Here is a 20,293-nt window from a genome sequence, read left to right as displayed (position 1 = left end):
CTCATCTCTTTGTCAGTCATCTCATCTCCCTATCTCTAACCCACAGTTATTTGTCAATTTGGTACAGATACAGTGAATCTAATACAAGACAACAATGAATGAACAAATCATTAGTCATAGGACTAATATCTTAATGAGATATTGGTATTATAGCTACACACATGGCTATGAATTAGACTGTTATGGTCAATGATCAATGTGGATTACTTATCCAAAGCATTACAGCATGGTAAACGGGTCTATAAACATTATATAAACATTGTGACAATGTCTCTGCCTTTTTGTAGTTCAGCATGTGGGTCACCTCCACTGAGAAAACTGTAATTGGCTACCTGGAGCCAGGGGCGGAGTATTGCGTGACTGTCACCGCATCTACGAGCTTTAACCCTCACTCTGTCCCCTCTGAGCCCCACTGTGCCTTCACCAGCCCTACTGCTGCCAACACAGGTACAGTACCAGGGCCTAACAGCACAGCTAAGAGACCACACAGTGTAGTACAACATAGCAATACAGCACTGGTAAATCAGTCATACACAACAGGCACGGCCATTATTTTACATCAGTGTTTACATCTGTTAGCAATTATAGTCCGTAACCCTTGGTGTCTGTCTGTCCCCCAGTGCCTGTGGTTCTGAGTGTACTGTGTGCCATTAGCCTCCTGGTGGTGCTCCTCTGTGGAATAGTGGTCTACAGTGGTCGCCTGCTCTGTATGCACAAACCTCTCCCCAAAACACTGGTACTATTGCCACTTTATTCAACTGCACAGCGAAATTTGATTGGTAAATTGAACACTGCGTGTGTTCAATTTCACACCTTTGAAGTGTGTAAATGACAACCACCAGAAAGTGTTGAATTTATATATTTCAAAATTCTGCCATTTAACACTGATACTTTGCAACACCAGTGGCATTAAAATGTTGCACTAACTTAGTGTTAAAGTGACACTGTTATAGTGTTTACTAATATCTTGTATTTAACACTTCAGAATTCAATGTTAACACTAGGTCAGTGATAAATGTATACTGTTATGGTGTTCACCTTTCCCTTTAGAGCAAATTGTTAAGTGTTAAATCAACACTTTAAAACTGGTTCAGTGTCTATATGGGTCCACACTTTTCAGTGTTAAATTAACACACTGTTTAGTTTAAAGCCTTATTTGCATATTTCCCAGAGTGCCTTGATTTTCAAGTGAATTGTGGAGTTACGGCCCATGACTGTATTTGTTAGTGACAGAGACATTGTTGTTGCATCCATTTTCATCCTGAATACTGTCTGCATTCAGACAGTATTCAGACCCCTTAACTTTCCCCACATTTTGTTACGTTACAGCCTTATTCCAAATTTTTATTTTTTTAAATTCTCAGCAATCTACACACAATAGCCCATAATGACAAAGGGAAAACAGGTTTGTAGACATTTTTTGTATTAAACATAAAAAACAGAAATACCTTATTTACATACAGAACCAGTCAAACGTTGTGACACACCTACTCATTCCAGGGTTTTTCTTTGTTTTTACCATTTTCTAAATTCCTCATATATCTACACACAATACCCCACAATGACAAAACAAAAACAGTTTTTAAGAAATGTTTGCAAACGTATAAACCATTAAAAAATGAAATCTCACATTTACATAAGTATTCAGACCCTTCCCCAGTACTTTTTTGAAGCAACTTTGGCAGTAATTACAGCCTCGAGTCTTCTTGGGTATAACGCTACAAGCTTGGCACACCTGTATTTGGGAAGTTTCTCCATTATTTTTTGCAGATCCTGGCATCCATCTGGCCATTCTACCATAAAGGCTTGATTGGTGGAGTGCTTCAGAGAGGTTTGTCCTTCTGGAAGATTCTCTCATCTCCACAGAGGAACTCTGGAGCTCTGTCAAAGTGACCATCAGGATCTTGATCACTTCCCAGACCAAGGCCCTTCCATCTCCCCTGATTTCTCAGTTTGACCGGGCGGCCAGCTCCAGGAAGAGGCTTGGTGGGTTCAAACTTCTTCCTTTTAAGAATGACGGAGGCTTATATGTTCTTGGGGGCCTTCAACGCTTCAGAAATGTTTTGGTATCCTTCCCCAGATCTGTGCCTTGACACAATCCTGTCTCGGATCTCTATGGACAACTCATTCGACCTCATGGCTTAGTTTTTGCTCTGACATACACTGTCAACTGTGGGACATTATATAGACAGGTGTGTGCCTTTCCAAATCATGTCCAATCAATTTAATTGACCACAGGTTGAAACAATTGAAACAGGATGCACCGGAGGTCAATTTCATGCAAAGGGTCTGAATACTTACAGTACAAGTCAAAATAATGGACACACCTACTCATTCAATGTTTTTTCTTTATTTTTACTATCTTCTACATTGTAGAATAATAGTGAAGACATCAAAACTATGAAATAACACATATGGAATCATGCAGTAACCAAAAAAGTGTTCAACAAATCAAAATATATTTTATATTTGAGATTCTTTAAAGTAGCCACCCTTTGCCTTGATGACAGCTTTGCACACTCTTGGCATTCTCTCAACCAGCTTCACCTGGAATCATTTTCCAACAGTCTTGAAGGAGTTCTCACGTATGCTGAGCACGTGTTGGATGCTTTTCCTTCACTCTGCGGTCCAACTCATCCTAAATCATCTCAATTTGGTTGAGGTCGGATGATTGTGGAGGCCAGGTCATCTGATGCAGCACTCCATCACTCTCCTTCTTGGTAAAAATAGCCCTTACACAGCCTGGAGGTGTGTTTGGTTAATTGTCCTGTTGAAAAACAAATGATAGTGGGACTAAGTACAAACCAGATGGGATGGCATATCGCTGCAGAATGCTGTGGTAGCCATGCTGGTTAAGTGTGCCTTGAATTCTAAATAAATCACTGACAGTGTCACTAGCACACCTCCTCCTTCATGCTTCACGGTGGGAACCACACATGCAGTGATCATCCATTCACCTCCTCTGTATCTTACAAAGACATGGCAGTTGGAACCAAAAATCTCAAAATTGGGCTCATCAGACCAAAGCACGGATTTCCACATGGTCAAATGTCCATTCCTCATGTTTCTTGGCCCAAGCAAGTCTCTTCTTCTTATTGGTGTTTTTTAATAGTGGTTTCTTTGCAGCAATCTGACCATGAAGGCCTGATTCATGCAGTCTCCTCTGAACAGTTGATGGTGACATGTGTCTGTTACTTGAACACTGTGAAGCATTTATTTGTGCTGCAATTTCTGAGGCTGGTAACTCTAATGAACTTGTCCTCTGCAGCAGAGGTAACTCTGAGTCTTCCTTTCCTGTGGTGGTCCTTGTGAGACTTGCTTCAGTTTCATCATAGCGCTTGATGGTTTTTGCGACTGCACTTTCCAGATTGACTGACCTTCATGTCTTAAAGTAATGATGGCCTTTCTTTTCACTTTGCTTATTTGAGCTGTTCTTGCCATAATATGGACCTGGTCTTTTACCAAATAGGGCTATTATCTGTATACCACCCCTACCTTGTCACAACACAACTGATTGTCTCAAATGCATTAAGTAAAGAAATTCCACAAATTAACCTGTTAATTGAAATGCATTTTAGGTTACTACCTCATGAAGCTGGTTGAGAGAATGCCAAGAGTGCACAAAGCTGTCATCAAGGCAAAGGGTGGCTCCTTTGAAGAATCTCAAATACAAAATATATTTTGATTTGTTTAACACTTTTTTGGTTACTACATGATTCCATGTATTGTTTCATATTTTTGATGTCTTCACTGTTATTCTACATTTAGAAAATAGTAAAAATAAAGAAAAACCCTTCAATGAGTAGGTGTGTCCAAACTTTTGAATGGTACTGTATGTAAATCATTTTCTAATCTTTTTTATTTTTGATACATTTTCAAAAATTTCTTAAAACCTGTTTTCCCTTTTTCATTATGGGGTATTGTGTGTAGATTGAGGATTTATTTTATTTAATACATTTTTGAATAAGGCTGTAACGTAACAAAATGTGGAACAAGTCAAGGGATCTCAATACTTTCCAAATGCACTTCATAAGGCCTGATTTTGAGAGCCTAGTTTTATCCTAATACAGTTGCCTTAAAGTCATGGTTTACAGGCAAAATCAGGCCTGCAAGTCACATTATGCTGGCTTGCAAAGTGATGTAATTCCTATTGGAATCCAACCAGAGTGGGGATATCCAACATTTGGAATTTTGCATTCAGGGTTGGGAAGACTAAGATATGCGGCTACCTTAAGATTCTAAACTGGAACTTGCATTTCAGTAACAGGTGCAATAAATCCATATAACAGATTGGATTACCTTAGAAAAATGCATGTTATTTATATAAGCATAAGATGAATTAATCAACACATGCAATAGGGCATGCTGGGAAATATAATAATGATGGCTGTGGTTTTGGTTTAACACTGGTTATTAACACCAAGATTAGGGTTCTTTTACACCAATGAGTGTTAATGTAACACTTACAGAGTTAATTAAACACCTGAATCAACACTTGAAATGTTACAATGAAGAATCAACACTATGTAACACTGGTTAATTTGACACCCTGCTTGAACAACAGTATTTTTTAACAGTCTGTTCATAGTAACACAAATTAACACCACATCAACACCACAACTGCTTACACCAGGATATGAACACAGATCATTTTGCTACTGAAACTTTGCCTGACACCAATTTAATTCAATACAGATTATTATTATTGTTATTTATTCACTAAGGGGGAAAGGAAATTCCATCAACATCATTATAATGTTTTTGATATTGCCTCTTCCATGGCTTAACACCCAACACTTTTTGGCTATACGCTCTCTGCCTGCAGTCCTCTGTTCCTCTCTGTGGTGGTGGTTAGATGCCTACAGATCCCCAGCCTGACCCCTTCAACCTGCTCTCAGTCCTGCCTGTGGTTAGACCCCCATCACTATGACTTTGTCCCTCCCAGGCCATACACAGGGGAGGAGACGTGTCGAGGAAGAAGATGATGATGAAGGCTATGGACTGGTGGTGGTCTCCTCGAGATCAAATAAATATTTAACCCACAATTATCCAGTGATAAGATTATAACAAACCATTGGTTTATATTTCTGTCTGAGTCATGTCAAAGTTATATTATTATTTTCTTGTGAATAATGCTACTTTGTGATTTGATTATAACATGTAAAAAAAGGCATAAGCAAAAACAAAATGTGAAATGTATGTCGATTTTTCTATAAATGTATTGAACTATGTCATATTCAACAAGTAGTTAAGGTTTTATTATAGACCTGTAATAAAAGGAGGAAATTGAATACTTTTTATTGCAATACTTTATTATTGACACTGAATATAGCGAAGCTAGGAAATGCCCAGTGCGTGTCATGGTTTTCGTTTGAACCTTACGTAAGCTTCAGTATTCATGAGCAGCGTGGTTACGCTTACCTCGCAATTCTCAGACCATTCAGAAAGTTAACTCGACAAACTCTCAAGAGCAGCCACAAGAAAAATATAGCCAACAGAACATTGGATTACATTGAAAATCTCTTGGGAAACATGCAATCTACAGTTTTTACTATCTTGTTTGTCAAAGTATGTTTAACTTTACATGGAATTACAGGTCAGTATTTTGCTCTTGGTCTTACCATAGAAGGCATAGCCAACCAACGTGCTGTCAGGCGATTGTCTATGTTTGTTGGTGAAGGTTTTAAACATCCTTTTGTAGATATTCCTTTATAATTTCACAGTCTATTATACATTTATTTAACACTCTCATACATTCCTCAATCTATTGTATTGCCGATTGTGGGAACCAATGGAAACACTTAACATTTGTCGTCGTCATTGCTGTAAATAGTTGTTTACTTCCTTCTCTGTAACGTACAGGAAAGGTCTCGGTTACATTTACATACTGATGATGTAAATACACATAGGCTAAAGGTTTTATCCAGCAGCATTGCTGAATGGCAGATTTGCTCAAGAGTGTTTATCTCTATGAAGCAGGCTTAATTTCTCTAGTACCTCTTAAAATAGTCTAAGACCTGAAACAATACTATTTCCCCATACCTGCTGCATGATGTACAGCAGAGCATCCCAACCTTTTTCGGTTACTGTACCACCAACTGAATTTTGCTCTGCCCGGAGTACCCTTGATGTGCCCCCTCATCTACATTTGACTAGTAGGCCTATGGTCTCATGAGTCTGTGGATGGGCCGAATACCGTCAGGGGTCCTACTACCCCTGGTTGAGAACCACTGGTGTACAGTATATTGTCAGTATGTTCAAATGTATATCTCGGTGCTTTACAGCAGTGTTAGCTGAACTTCCAAGTCCCAGTAACATCAGGATTAACTCTGTCAACATGGGACTAGTGTTGGAGTGGGATGCACCTCAGAACCACACAGAAAACGTAACCTACAGAGCAGAGTACAGGTGAGTGGAGACCGTGGTAGTATGAAAAACAACACAATGGAGCAAAGTGAGGCTGACACATTGAAATATGAGGAACTTCCTCCTGTGGGTGCTGGGAAAGGGTAGAACTGACACACCTACAAGTCGACTTTACCCAGTAGACTCTGTGTGTCATACACAGGCACGCTCACACTCTGGCGTACTCTTTGTACCTACACACATTCCTACTTTTCTCATACAGTATTGCTCACACTGACACACACACAGTCAGTATATTTCTAAGAAATGGGTGCAACTATTTCACTCCTATTTCACTTCCACCTCAAAAAGCACACCTCAAAAACCCCACCATCTATTAGAAACAGCTAAGATAAGCATTTCTGCAACATCATTTTGTTGAAATATAATATAATCTCTGAGAAATTAAGCTAATTGGCTATTTTAATTGATATGATTCATATTCAATAAATATAGGACCTAACATCTGATTTGGAACACATTTTTCTAACAATAAGGATTCCAAAGAAATTGTCTAAAGCCCCCCATGGACCCCCCCACACCAACAATGAGTATATGGTATCAGTTCTCTATGTCTGCAAGTAGTATGGAGGTGCGGCTCAGAGTATTGTTTCTTCATGCCATGCAATGCAATCCCGGTGAATTTGGTGATGTTTTTTATTCCCCTGTTCAGAGAAATTTGTCATTGAAGTTGTTAGGTTTTTACAAATTAAATGAAAAGCTGAAATGTATTCAACCCCTTTGTTATGGCAAGCCTAAATATGTTCAGGAGTAAAAATGTGCTTAACATGTCACAGAATAAGTTGCATGGATTCACTCTGTGTGTGATAATATTGTTCTCTGTACCCCACACATACAATTATCTGTAAGGTTCCTCAGTCGAGCGTTGGAGTTCAAACACAGATTCAACCACGTCTACCAGGGTGGTTTACCATGGCCTCACAGAGAAGGATGGGTAGATGGGGAAAAAAGAAGCAGATATTTAATATCCCTTTCATCGTGGTAAAGTTATTCATTACACTTTGGACGGTGAATCAATACACCCAGTCACTACAAAGATAAAGGCGTCCTTCCTAACTCAGTTGCCGGAGAGGAGTGAAATCGCTCAGGGATTTCACCAAGAAAACTGAGGATGGGTCAACAATATTGTAATTACCCTAAAATACTAACCTAAATGACAGAGTGAAAAGAAGTTAGCCTGTAGAGAATACAAATATTCCCGAAACATGTATCCTGTTTGCAAAAAGGCACTAAAGTAAAACTGCTAAAAATGTGGCAAAGAAATTAGCTTTATGTCCTCGGGCGCTCCCGAGTGGTGCAGCGGTCTAAGGGACTGCATCTCAGTGCAAGAGGCATCACTACAGTCCCTGGTTTGAATCCAGGCTGTATCACATCCGGCCGCAATTGGGAGTCCCATAGGATAGGACGGCGCACAATTGGCCCAGGCTGTCATTGTAAATAATAATTTGTTCTTAACTGACTTGCCTAGTTAAATAAAGGTTAAATAAATAAAAATATATATAAAGTGTTATGTTTGGGGCAAATCAAAAACATTACTGAGTAACACTCTTCATATTTTCAAGCATGGTGGTGGTTGCATCATGTAATGGGTATGTTTGTCATCTGCAAGGACTAGGGAGATTTTGGGGATAAAAAGAAACATGATACAGCTATAAGCACAGGCAAAGTCCTGGAGAAGTGGTCGCCGACTGGTCGATCACGATCGACTGGTCGATCTTCAAGACATTCCTAGTCATTCACCAAATATTTCTGTAGAAAAGCCAACGAACGATAAAGGCTTGCGCTCCTTTTTTAAAATCGTGTTGAGTGTTGCCGGTAGGTGCACTTGATTCAAAAGTCCTGCGCACCGGGTAAGCAAAGTGTTCACATGAGACAAACTACGCCTACCCGGTGGACCGGCAAATCTGACTAAATGGAGTGCACCTACTGCGCTGCCCAATCGGATAGCTCAAATTACCGAGCTTCCATGACCCTGGCCACAGACAAGTTTAATAGGCTACGTAAGATGTAATAACTTTTAAAACCATGACCACAGAGGGACTGTCAACGAATACAACAAAGAGCTGCAGTTTTGTTTAGTGATTTCGTGTTTAAGTTTATATTCAGCACCGTCACTGTTTTTATTCAACACTATTACAAAACGCGCTTCTCCGTACTTCCGCTCGGGCTGCAGCTGCAATGAATGGCCAAGTATTGAAAGCAATGCGTTTTATTATTATTAGCTGCTCGTCGTGTCGATTTTAATATGAAGGAATATTTAACTTTCTCTGGTCATAGGAACAACATGAATTTGTGCATGAAGCAGATGCGCTGCGAATCGAGTTTTGCCATCAGGTGGAAGACTGTGTCCCCCCCTCTCTCTGGTCAGACTTACCGGAGGAAAGGAAGGAGAGAGCAGGGACCGTGAGAGGCGGTTGGGAAAAATCGTTTCGAACGGTCATCAAAGTCAGAAACTCGGGCTACTTTCTAGAGCTCCGACTTTTCGACCTGAAGATCACTGACGTCGTGAATTGACGTCGTGATTTGACCTCGTTGAACATCAGATGCAGGTACCATCAGTCCAGTAAAATAAAAAAGCTAATTATTTCAATTCATGCTCCACAGTGCCTCACAAGTGCTTAACCAACTGCTCTATTTTGTTATCAAACTCAAGTTTTGAAATATAACATGGTCTGATTAACAATATTGGCAGGCCAATCATATAGCCAATATGCTGTGATAATGTATTAGGCCTACTTCCCAAACCTCATTCCTACAAAATTGTTTGTGTCAGGTTAATGTAAAAAAAAAAAAAAATCTGAGCAGTAGATCTCAGCTTGCTTTTTGACTGTGAAAGTGATCTTGACTCAGAAAAGGTTGGTGACTGCTGTCCTAGAGGAAAACCTGGTTCAGTCTGCTTTCCAACAGACACTGGGAGACAAATTCACATTTCAGCAGAACAATAACCTAAAACATAAGTCCAAATATACACTGTAGTTGCTTACCAAGATGTTCCTGAGTGGCCTAGTCAGAGACCCCTTCCAGTCCATGGCAAGACTTGAAAATGGCTGTCGAGCAATGACCAACTTGACAGAGCTTGAAGAATAAACAAGTAATAATAATGTGTTGTAATCGCTGCCAAAGTTTATTCTAACATGTATTGACTTAGGGGTGTGAATACTTATGTAAATTAGATTTGTCCATATTTAATTTATCAATACATTTGCACCAAAAAAAATACGCCTTTTTTTCTTTGTCATTATCAGGTATTGTGTGTAGATGGTGAGAAGAAAAAAAAAAAAGTAATACATTTTGAATACTCACACTGGCAAATCAGATGTCAAATGCAAATCACTGTAACACAACAAAATATGGAATAAGTCCAGGGTATGAATACTTTCTCAAGGCATTGTAGGTACCATTTACTTGCATTGGATTTGTGCCACAAATGCTAAAAGGTTAGCATTTGAAACAGTAGCCAAGTAAAGAAAACCAAAGCATGGGTTTCTGTCATACCTTGTCCATAAACTGCCTACAGGGTAAGGAACCCAATATGTAATTTTATTTATTTGGGTGATCTATACCATTAACATTGAGGGGGGTGGGGGGGTGTGTGTGTATATTTTTAATCATCTAGTAGCAGGAACAGCAACATCTAGTGGTCAGAACCTGGTAATATCAGGATGTAGGATAGGACATTTCTCTGAAAGAAAAACATTTAATAATAATACATTTACTCAGAAAACATTGCATTGGATGAAGAAACAATACTCAGAGCCGCAACTGTGTACTTTTTGTTGTGCTGGGTTTGGTTGAGGGTCCGTCGGTGGCTGTTGACCATTTCTTTGTATTCCTCATGTCTTACTCATTGTTAGAAAAAAAGTTTGGCCCAAATTGGATGTTAGGTACTGTATTTATTGGATATTGTATGAACGTTGAAAAGACGTCATTTATAGACCTCAATGTTTGGGCCAAATCAAGGCTGGTCCAGACCTGACAAAATCTGAACCAAACATAGACTTCTATGATTGGTTCAGATTTGGACCGGACCAAAAACCAATGTCTGTGGAAATCAAGGCCGATCTGGACTTCACCAAAAATAGACGTCCAAAAGGCATCTGCATCGGTCCGTGCTGACTGAGGTGTAGCCTGTTGCCTGAAATATAATTTTATGAATGGCCATTTATGTGGTAAGCCTTCCGTTTGTAAAAAACCAAAAAAGACGTCCGGACAAGACCAAAAAAAGACGTCTGCTCGTGCTTACTGGGGTGTCGGGCAATGGAATTTTATGAATATCCATCCATGTGGTGGGCCCACCATTTGTAAAACAGGCTGTTGCCTTTATGTGTCCTGATTCCTGTGACTAACCAATTTGGCTATTTAAGCTCTGAATATCAGCTACACAATTTTATGAGGAGTTATTGTGGGCCTATTTGCAATGTGTTTAACACAGCGGGAAATGCAGAAGTATTTTTATTTTTTCCCCCGCTATGATCAGCTTGTCAGAAATGGACGGATACAAACTTGAAACCACTGATCATGACAATGGACTGAAACTCCTGGACAACAGTTGTGATTGTCCATTCCATATCGTTCATTTTACTTTGACCTGTCCTGTTTTTAGGATATGTCGTTTGTTAAAACCTGTTGTGGACAGACGTTCCGCTTGCGGAACGCCTAGCCAATATCCAATGGAACAAACAGCGTGGCGCGAAATACAAAAACCTCAAAAATCCAATAATTTCAATTTTTCAAACATACGACTATTTTACACCATTTTAAAGATACACTTCTCCTTGATGTAACCACATTGTCCGATTTCAAAAAGGCTTTACAGCGAAAGCAAAACATTAGATTATGTTAGGAGAGTACATAGACACAAATAATCACACAGCCATTTTCCAAGCAAGCATATATGTCAATAAAACCCAAAACACAGCTAAATGAAGCACTAACCTTTGATGATCTTCATCAGATGACACTCCTAGGACATTATGTTATACAATACATGTATGTTTTGTTCAATCAAGTTCATATTTATATCCAAAAACAGCTTTTTACATTGGCGCGTGATGTTCAGAAAATGTATTCCCCCCAAAAACTTCAGGTGAATTTAGAAAAATACTCATCATAAAACGTTGACAAAATACATAATTATTTTAAGAATTATAGATACAGAACTCCTTTATGCAATCGCTGTGTCAGATTTTAAAATAGCTTTTCGGCGAAAGCACATTTTTCAATATTCTGAGTACATAGCTCGCCATCATGGCTAGCTAATTTGACACCCACCAAGTTTGGGGCAACAAATACTCAGAATTAGTATTAGAAATATTGTATTACCTTTGCTGATCTTCGTCAGAATGCACTCCCAGGACTGCTACTTCCACAATAAATGTTGTTTTTGTTCCAAATAATCCATATTTATGTCCAAATACCTCCGTTTTGTTCGTGCGTTCAGGTCACTATCCAAAGGGTAACGCGCGAGCGCATTTCGAGACCCAAAAAGTCAAAATGTTCCATTACCGTACTTAGAAGCATGTCAAACGCTGTTTAAAATCTGTTTTTATTGTATTTTTATCGTAAAATTGCGATAATATTCCAACCGGACAATAGTGTATTCATTCAAGGAGAAAAAGAAAAACAGCGTGCTCGCGGGAACGCACATATCCAATCCCTTTGTCCTCAGGCAGACCACTCAGAAACTGAGCTACTATACTCTGCCCAGAGACAGGAGAAGGCTCAATCCGCTTTCTGAAGGCTTTAGACAGCCAATGGAAGCCTTAGAAAGTGCAACGTAACCCCACAGATACTGTAGTTTCGATAGAGAATCAAAAGAACTACAATTCTCAGACTTTCCACTTCCTGCTTGGAATTTTCTCAGGTTTTTGCCTGCCATATGAGTTCTGTTATACTCACAGACACCATTCAAACAGTTTTAGAAACTTCTGAGTGTTTTCTATCAAAATCTACTAATAATATGCATATTCCCGTTTCTGGGCAAGAATAGTAACCAGTTTAAATCAGGTACGTTTTTTCATCCGGCCGTGAAAATGACAGTGCATTTTTTATTTGATTGGGCACCATTTAGGTTAGGCTATTTTATCAGAGTAACATGCATGATGTAAAAAGAGTGTCTCATTACATACATTATCTCCAGCCTGTAGGCAAAAGAAAAGGCCACATACTCTTTCTATGACATCCTATATCTGCTACATGATTTATGTTAGGTAATTGTTTTAACTGAACGTCGGTGGAGCGCTGTAGAGATGCGTCTCTCCAACAGCACACTGTTGGAGGCACACTGGGAATGGACAAGCAAAATAATTTGCGCCCCTGCCTTTAATAATGTGGGCACTGATTATCACAGGGCGGCATCAGCGTTCATCTAAAAAGACCATACGCCACTGGTTGAGAGAAATTATCATTGTTTTTGGGCAGAATTATGTGAGGTTTTATGTGTTGTTGGTGCGTCTTGGTCAGTTTAGCTCCGAAAATGTCACCCTCGTCAATCTGCCGCCTAATCTTGCCTAATGAGCATCGGACCGTGCTGGTAATAATATTCAACTGCAATAACTATTATGCCATGTTTTGATACAGGGGCTTGGTCAGCAGCTATGAGGTTGTATGTTGGAACACAACAGCCCAAAGCTGTGACTTCACCAGTCATCTAAACAAATTTGGAGTGTACATTTTCCAAGTGAGGGCAGAACGAGAGGGGGACACATCTCGCTGGATGAAGACTGAGCAGTTTGTCATGGATGAACACAGTGAGTTTATACCCATCTCCGTAACAGCTTTGACAGATGTTCAGTGTATGAAAGTGTATTAACATGCACTGTTCAACTGGAGGTTGGGTAAAACACAGTGTGTCACTGTGAATAAAGCCTGGAGCCTCACAGAATTGCCTCTTTAATAGACTAGGCTATGGTTATCAGCTAGCAAGTGTAATTTCTTTAACCCTCATCTGAGAGGTGTTCACTTCCTCTAGGTCACTTCCTTTCAAATGTCTCTCTCTACAGCCACTCTAGGCCCTCCCGGTGTGACGCTCGTCTCCAGTGGTGCTGACATTGAAGTGAGCATCAACGACCCAGTGCTCAGGATCTCTGAGTTCAAAGATGTATACAACCACGCAACCTTTAACATCACCTACTGGAAAGAGGGTCAGGAGGAGAAGGTATGGTGACCATTTTACTTTCCATTTTTCATCAAGGGATCTGATAATGTTAAAACGAAGGAAAACAGACTGTCGCCGGATCTTTCACGTCTGGTGGTTAACAAGCATTACTTCATAGTAACGGGAGCCTATAAGGAGTATGAGGTACAGGTTTAAGCAGATTGCGAATTATACCATGACATGTTTATGGATGTAATAGTAAAGACGTGTCATTTAACATTCAAAATTGTTTTATTACCTTTTTATGAACACAACCAGTCATGATGTTTTCATCTTATTGTCAGAGAAATCAATTCAAAAAGTAGACTACTTGTTCATGCTCGTCCACTCCAAAATAGTTCCAGCATCCGAACAGTGTTACTGTGCGCTTGCGCCATTTGATGAATGGAAAGAGACATCTTTTACAAAACACCAAACAGTTTAATGACAGTCGGGGATTATCATTGGGTCTACGCTCTTGTAGCCTGACTTAATTGATGCGTCTAATAATCTGATGCCGCTGTCGATCCTGATGTGCAGACCAGCTGGCTGGTGTGTTTACAGACATATTCAGTCAATCCTTATCCCAGTCTGTTGTTCCCACATGCTTCAAGAGGGCCACCATTGTTCCTGTTCCCAAGAAAGCTAAGGTAACTGAGCTAAACAACTATCGCCCCGTAGCACTCACTTCCGTCATCATGAAGTGCTTTGAGAGACTAGTCAAGGACCATATCACCTCCACCCTACCTGACACCCTAGACCCACTCCAATTTGCTTACCGCCCCAATAGGTCATAGACGACGCAATCGCCATCACACTGCACACTGCCCTAACCCATCTGGACAAGAGGAATACCTATGTAAGAATGCTGTTCATCGATTACAGCTCAGCATTTAACACCATAGACCCTGGGTCTCGACCCCGCCCTGTGCAACTGGGTCCTGGACTTCCTAACGGGCCGCCCCCAGGTGGTGAGGGTAGTGTCATGACGTTGGCCTCTTTGGGTACAGGGAGGACAGTTGACCTCCCCCCCCTTTGTACCATCCCCCAACCTACCTTCCCCCCAACCCAGGCCCTGTGTGAAAGGGTTGTAAAAACTCTAAGAGGAGAATCTCCTACCACATGTTTCATAGAGAGACAAAGGAAATTCTTCCAACTCATAGAATTGGAGAACCGAGCGACATGTGTGTTCTGGAGAAGATATGGAAGATTGGTGAAGAATCAAGCTACAAACTGGTCCGCTTGGTAAAATTTTGTGATACTCAGAAGAGACAATATAGCCATATTACCATAAAACTGTTTATATAATAGCCTCAGCGATGAGACTTGCATCATAATGGTTGTATAAAATGTATTAATAAGGATAAAGCTATTTGTAATACATTGAGATGCTATGTACTGATGTTAATGTGATAGAATTGGATTTCTGTACCAAGCTTAACTCAGCCATCGGCACGCCCCCCAGGGACACAGACAGGACCAGGCGTCATTTGACAAGCCTGTTCTAGGGTCACTATAAAACTATACCCTGAGCTACATTTCTTAAGACCAGGCCTCCACTCCATGGCCAATAGGTTTTACCATACAATTCCTCTACTGAAAGTGAACCCTACCACGTGGTTAACATTTAGACTATCGAGACCGACAGAATAAGAACAAGTCTTTGATATTAATTATTAGTCTGCAGCTAAGTAAATTATATCATCGAACGCGAAGACCAACGAAACATCCATTCTATGACGACATTAATGAATGTCGCTCTGAGAGAGAGAGAGAGAGAGAGAGAGAGAGAGAGAGAGAGAGAGAGAGAGAGAGAGAGAGAGAGAGAGAGAGAGAGAGAGAGAGAGAGAGAGAGAGACAAAACTCTCCAACAAGGATCCCGATGACACACTGAGCGTAAATCTATATTGATTGCAATTGTTCCCGAATGAGTGAGCGTTCAATTGTTAATATTAATGAACTCTGTGTACCTCCTCAGCTGACCGTTTATGACCCATTGTCTAACAGACCAACCATGCCTGTTAGCCATTAGGGCACATTACTATACCAGTCCATTGTGATGATAATTACTGTTTGTATGTTTTCTGTTAATTACTTAGTGTAGTAAATAAATGATTTTAAGACAATTGATGTATGGATGATTTTAGTAAAGACTGGGTTCGTGCAGATACAAGAATTTACGACGTTTGGAACGAGACTGGACGAGAGGTAAAATACGCCATTTAAACCAGAAGATAATCGGCCTATATTATAATATAGGAAAATTATATTAGGAAAATTATAACTTTGTAATCTGAATATTTTCCTTGGTGCCCCGATCTCCTAGTTAATTACAATTAAACGATTAATCAGTTTAATCGCGTGATAATAATTACAGGGAGTTATTTGATAAACATGTCTTCAGTTTAATGGTACCCCAAAGACACGACAGTAGGTAACAACATCTCCACCCCCTGATCCTCAACACTGGGCCCCACAAGGGTGCGTTCTCAGCCCTCTCCTGTACTCCCTGTTCACCCACGACTGCGTGGCCATGCACCCCTCCAACTCAATCATCAAGTTTGCAGACGACACTACAGTGGTAGGCATGATTACCAACAATGACGAGGAGGTGAAGGCCCTCGGAATGTGGTGTCAGGAAAATAACCTCACACTCAATGTCAACAAAACAAAAGAGATGATCGTGGACTTCAGGAAACAGCAGAGGGAGCAGCCCCCTATCTACATTGACGGGACAGTAGTGGAGAGGGTGGAGAGTTTTAAGTTCCTCGGTGTACACATCACGGACAAACTGAAATGGTCCACCCACACAGACAGCGTGGTGAAGGCGCAGCAGCGCCTCTTCAACCTCAGGAGGCTGAAGAAATTCGGCTTGTCACCAAAAACACTCACAAACCTTTACAGATGCCCAATCGAGAGCATCCTGTCGGGCTGTATCACCGCCTGGTACGGCAGCTGCTCCGCCCAGAACCGTAAGGCTCGGCCGGAGGGTAGTGAGGTCTGCACAACGCATCACCGGGTGCAAACTACTTGCCCTCCAGGACACCTACACCACCCGATGTCACAGGAAGGCCCAAAAGATCATCAAGGACAACAACCACCCGAGCCACTGCCTGTTCACTCCGCTATCATCCAGAAGGCGAGGTCAGTACAGGTGCATCAAAGCGGGGACCGAGAGACTGGAAAACAGCTTCTATCTCAAGGCCATCAGACTGTTAAACAGCCATCACTAACATTGAGTGGCTGCTGCCAACATACTGACTCAACTCAAGCCACTTTAATAATGGGAAAATGTATGTAATCAATTTATCACTAGCCACTTTAAACAATGCCACTTTATATAATACCCTACATTACTCATCTCATATGTATATACTGTACTCTATACCATCTACTGCATCTTGCCTATGCCGTTCGGGCATCACTCATTCATATATTTTTATGTACATATTTGTATTCATTCCTTTACACTTGTGTGTGTATAGGGTAGTTGTGATATTGTTAGGTTATATTACTTGTTGGTTATTACTGCATGGTCGGAACTAGAAGCACAAGCATTTCGCTACACTCACATTAACATCTGCTAACCATGTGTATGTGACAAATAAATTAGATTTCTCTATCACCCCCTCAGGCCAAAAGTATGAATGGCACCCCACTGCGTAAAGTGGTCTTGGCACTGGAGCCATGGACCAGGTACTGTGTTCAGGTCTGGGTGTACACCCAGAGGTTCTCCAAACACAGCCAGCCCAGCAATGTTACGTGTGAGAGCACCGCTAAGGGTGAGCCCCATGTCTCTCGCTCTCTTTCCGCCTCTCTCTCTTCCTTCCTTTCATCGGTTAAACACAAATGATGAGGATTTGATTAGATTGCTGCCTTCAGTGCTTCTCCAAGTACAAGTCCCCCCTGCTCAACTAATTTCTTCTTCCCTGGTGTCCTTTTTCCAACCCCAACCACTCCTCAGGCAATGACAGGCCTTGGGTGGTAGCCCTGGTGACGTTTGTGGTGATGGCTGTGGCAGTGGCCCTGCTGGCCCTGGCCTTCTGGTACTGCTACAGGGTGGTCTGCTTCCTCAGACCCAAGACCAAGCTGCCTGAACATTTCACACAGGTCAGTAGTATGACGCATGATCGTTGTGTTTTAATGAATAATAGACTGTGTTTCTTTGTGTGTAGCAGTGGAGGCTGCTAAAGAGGAGAATGGGTCATAATAATGTTGTTCTCTGTAACACAATTAAGTAGTATTCTATTCTATGCAGTAGCTGTTGGATCCCCCGTGCTCCTCCATCCTGGCCATACAGAGCAGCCCCCAGCCTGAGGAGGTGTACCATGATCTCCTCATCATGCCAGGTGGGGCACAGACAAAGGAGAGCTCTATCTGGTGGTCGGAAGAACGTAATACACACAGACTGGAAGACAACACAGACCGTCTGGCTGTGTTCGAGAATATGAATACTGTGAATTGAGACTGATTGACAGATCTACAAATAATATTGAGAAGTTATTTACGATGCAAGGTGATTTATTGATCAGTCAATCTTGACTCGCCTTTAAAGTCAGCTGCAATGTCGAACACGCCCAAAGTGGGTGGGGAAGATATGGGTCAAAAATAGGAAGTGAGTAGACCGATGTGAAGTAAGAAAAGAGGACAAGGACTGAAATAGATGGCAGAAATGAGGATGTGTATCTTATTGAGAAATAATATTCTGACATCTGGGATTTAGTGATTTTATTCATGTTGATGAAATGCTAAGAGAGCTACTTACTGCGATGTGTTTATTTATGTGACCTTTACGTGTATGATAATGATCAATATTGCCTATCATTCATTATGGCCATGCATGGTAAGCCTACACTGGCATTTTTTGGGTATCATGGGTATAGGGCAACGAAATGGTTCAACCACTGTCATCAGAGAGACTAACAACACAGTCCAAATGGCACAACACCAGGAGGGGAGTATTACATGGTCTGTGTTTATGCCTTGATGCACTCTGTGTTTGTGCCTATATGTCTCTGTGTGACACTGTTTGTGAAGGATATTTAAAGGACCAATGCAGCCATTTTTATCTAAATATCAAATCATTTATGAGTAACAATGAAAACAATCAGAGTAAGGTACTTCAATTAAAATAGTGAAAAGGAAACAAATAGCTTTTTTATCAAAGAGCAATTTCTTAATCAAGACATTTGCTAGGACTGTCTGGGAGTGCTTTAGGCAAAAACAAAAAATGAACTGTTATTGGCAGAGAGGTTCGGAACTCTTTCTTATTGGTCTATTAACTAATTTACCACATGGTGACGTCACCATGGAAGGCCAAAACTCCATCCTACATAAAGAGTGAAATTTCAGACGGTCTTTTCAAACTGCTCTTATACGTAAAGGACATTATCATAATTTTACAGTATTATTCCAACCTCATAGTGTGGAAATTTAAAACACAGGTAATTCACGTTTTTGACTGCATTGGCCCTTTAACAGTTGAAGGTACTCTATTAGCACTTGGAAAATGTCGTTTGACATTTGAAGTCATGTTTTATAGACTTTTTACCATTTATACTGTGGGAGACCACACACACACAAACAAGTAAAAAATGTGCCCAACAGTTAAAAATGACTTGCCAAGGGAATAAATATATATTTTTAAATGCTCATAAATGGTTGGTGTTGTCACATATCATTGGTTATTATCAATGCATGTTTACTTCAAGTTGAAATATACTGAGCAAAAATATAAACACAACATGCAACAATTTAAAGATTTTACTGAGTTACAGTTCATATATGGAAGTCAGACAATTTAAATAAATTCATTAGGCCCTAATCTATGGATTTCACATGACTGGGCAGGGGCACAACCATGGGTGGGCCTGGGAGGGCAGGGGCACAGCCATGGGTGGACCTGGGAGGGCATAGGCCCACCAACTGGGGAGCCAAGTCCAGCCAATCAGAATGAGTTTTTCCCCACAAAAAGGTCTTTATTACAGACATAAATACTCGTCAGTTTGATCAGCTGTCCTGGTGGCTGGTCTCAGATAATCCCGCAGGTGAAGAAGCTGGACGTAGAGGTCCTAGGCTGGCGTGGTATCATGTGGTCTGTGGTTGTGAGGCCGGTTGGACGTACTGCCAAATTCTCTAAAACGATGTTAATGGGGGAGAAATTAACATTCAATTCTCTGGCAACAGCTCTGGTGGACATTCCTGCAGTCAGCATGCCAATTGCACATTCCATCAAAACTTGAGACATCTGTGGCATTGTGTTGTGGGACACAACTGCACATTTTAGAGTGGCTTTTTATTGTCCCCAGCACAAGGTGCACCTGTGTAATTAAATTTTTTATTTTACCTTTATTTAACTAGGCAAATTAGTTAAGAACAAATTCTTATTTACAATGACAGCCTACACCAGCCAAACCCGGACGACGCTAGGCCAATTGTGCTGCCTCTTGCACTGAGATGCAGTACCTTAGACCGCTGTGCCAATACTACATAATGTCAAAGTGAAAACATGCTTTTAGAAATTTTTGAAAATGAAATACAGAAATATCTCATTTACATAAGTATTCACAACCCTGTGTCAATAATTTGTAGAAGCACCTTTGGCAGCTTTTACAGCTGTGAATAATTCTGGATAAGTCGCTAAGAGCTTTCCACACATGGATTGTGCAACATTAGGCCATTATTATTTTTCACTATTTTGTCAAATTTGTAGGTCTTGCCATAGATTTTCAA

At 40.6% G+C, this 20,293-nt stretch overlaps 2 protein-coding genes across 3 annotated transcripts in view; both read left to right on the top strand.

The window, feature by feature from the left end:
• Nucleotides 1–5,291, top strand: part of LOC115156368 (uncharacterized) — a 45,650-nt gene extending 40,359 nt beyond the window's left edge. Inside the window, exons 18-20 of the mRNA XM_029703843.1 lie at nucleotides 288–447; nucleotides 621–736; nucleotides 4,826–5,291. Of these exons, the coding sequence (XP_029559703.1) occupies nucleotides 288–447; nucleotides 621–736; nucleotides 4,826–4,855 (306 nt within the window). The 3' untranslated portion in view covers nucleotides 4,856–5,291. The remainder of the gene's footprint in view (nucleotides 1–287; nucleotides 448–620; nucleotides 737–4,825) is intronic.
• Nucleotides 5,292–5,388: 97 nt separating this feature from the next.
• On the top strand, nucleotides 5,389–19,219 carry LOC115155985 (interleukin-10 receptor subunit beta). 2 transcript variants are annotated; one of them, XM_029703134.1, is made up of 7 exons: nucleotides 5,389–5,596; nucleotides 6,285–6,408; nucleotides 13,006–13,175; nucleotides 13,428–13,582; nucleotides 17,196–17,343; nucleotides 17,526–17,671; nucleotides 17,823–19,219. In XM_029703134.1, exons 1-7 carry the CDS (start codon nucleotides 5,533–5,535, stop codon nucleotides 18,024–18,026), a joined length of 1,011 nt encoding a protein of 336 aa, XP_029558994.1. In that variant the 5' UTR covers nucleotides 5,389–5,532; the 3' UTR covers nucleotides 18,027–19,219. The 2 variants fall into 2 exon arrangements, with proteins under 2 accessions (XP_029558994.1, XP_029558995.1); XM_029703135.1 differs by having other exon boundaries at nucleotides 17,820–17,926.
• The last annotated feature ends 1,074 nt before the right edge of the window (nucleotides 19,220–20,293 follow it).

This window comes from Salmo trutta, chromosome 20 (assembly GCF_901001165.1).
Source record: "Salmo trutta chromosome 20, fSalTru1.1, whole genome shotgun sequence".
Taxonomy (NCBI): domain Eukaryota; kingdom Metazoa; phylum Chordata; class Actinopteri; order Salmoniformes; family Salmonidae; genus Salmo; species Salmo trutta.
This window is presented reverse-complemented; position numbering and strand designations above follow the sequence as displayed.

Coding starts and splice junctions, on each gene's coding strand:
- LOC115155985 (XM_029703134.1), top strand. CDS start 5,533: ATGCAATCTACAGTTTTTACTATCTTGTTTGTCAAAGTATGTTTAACT. Junction 13,583..17,195: donor AAGAGGGTCAGGAGGAGAAG/GTATGGTGACCA, acceptor TCACCCCCTCAG/GCCAAAAGTATGAATGGCAC. Junction 17,672..17,822: donor TGCCTGAACATTTCACACAG/GTCAGTAGTATG, acceptor TCTATGCAGTAG/CTGTTGGATCCCCCGTGCTC.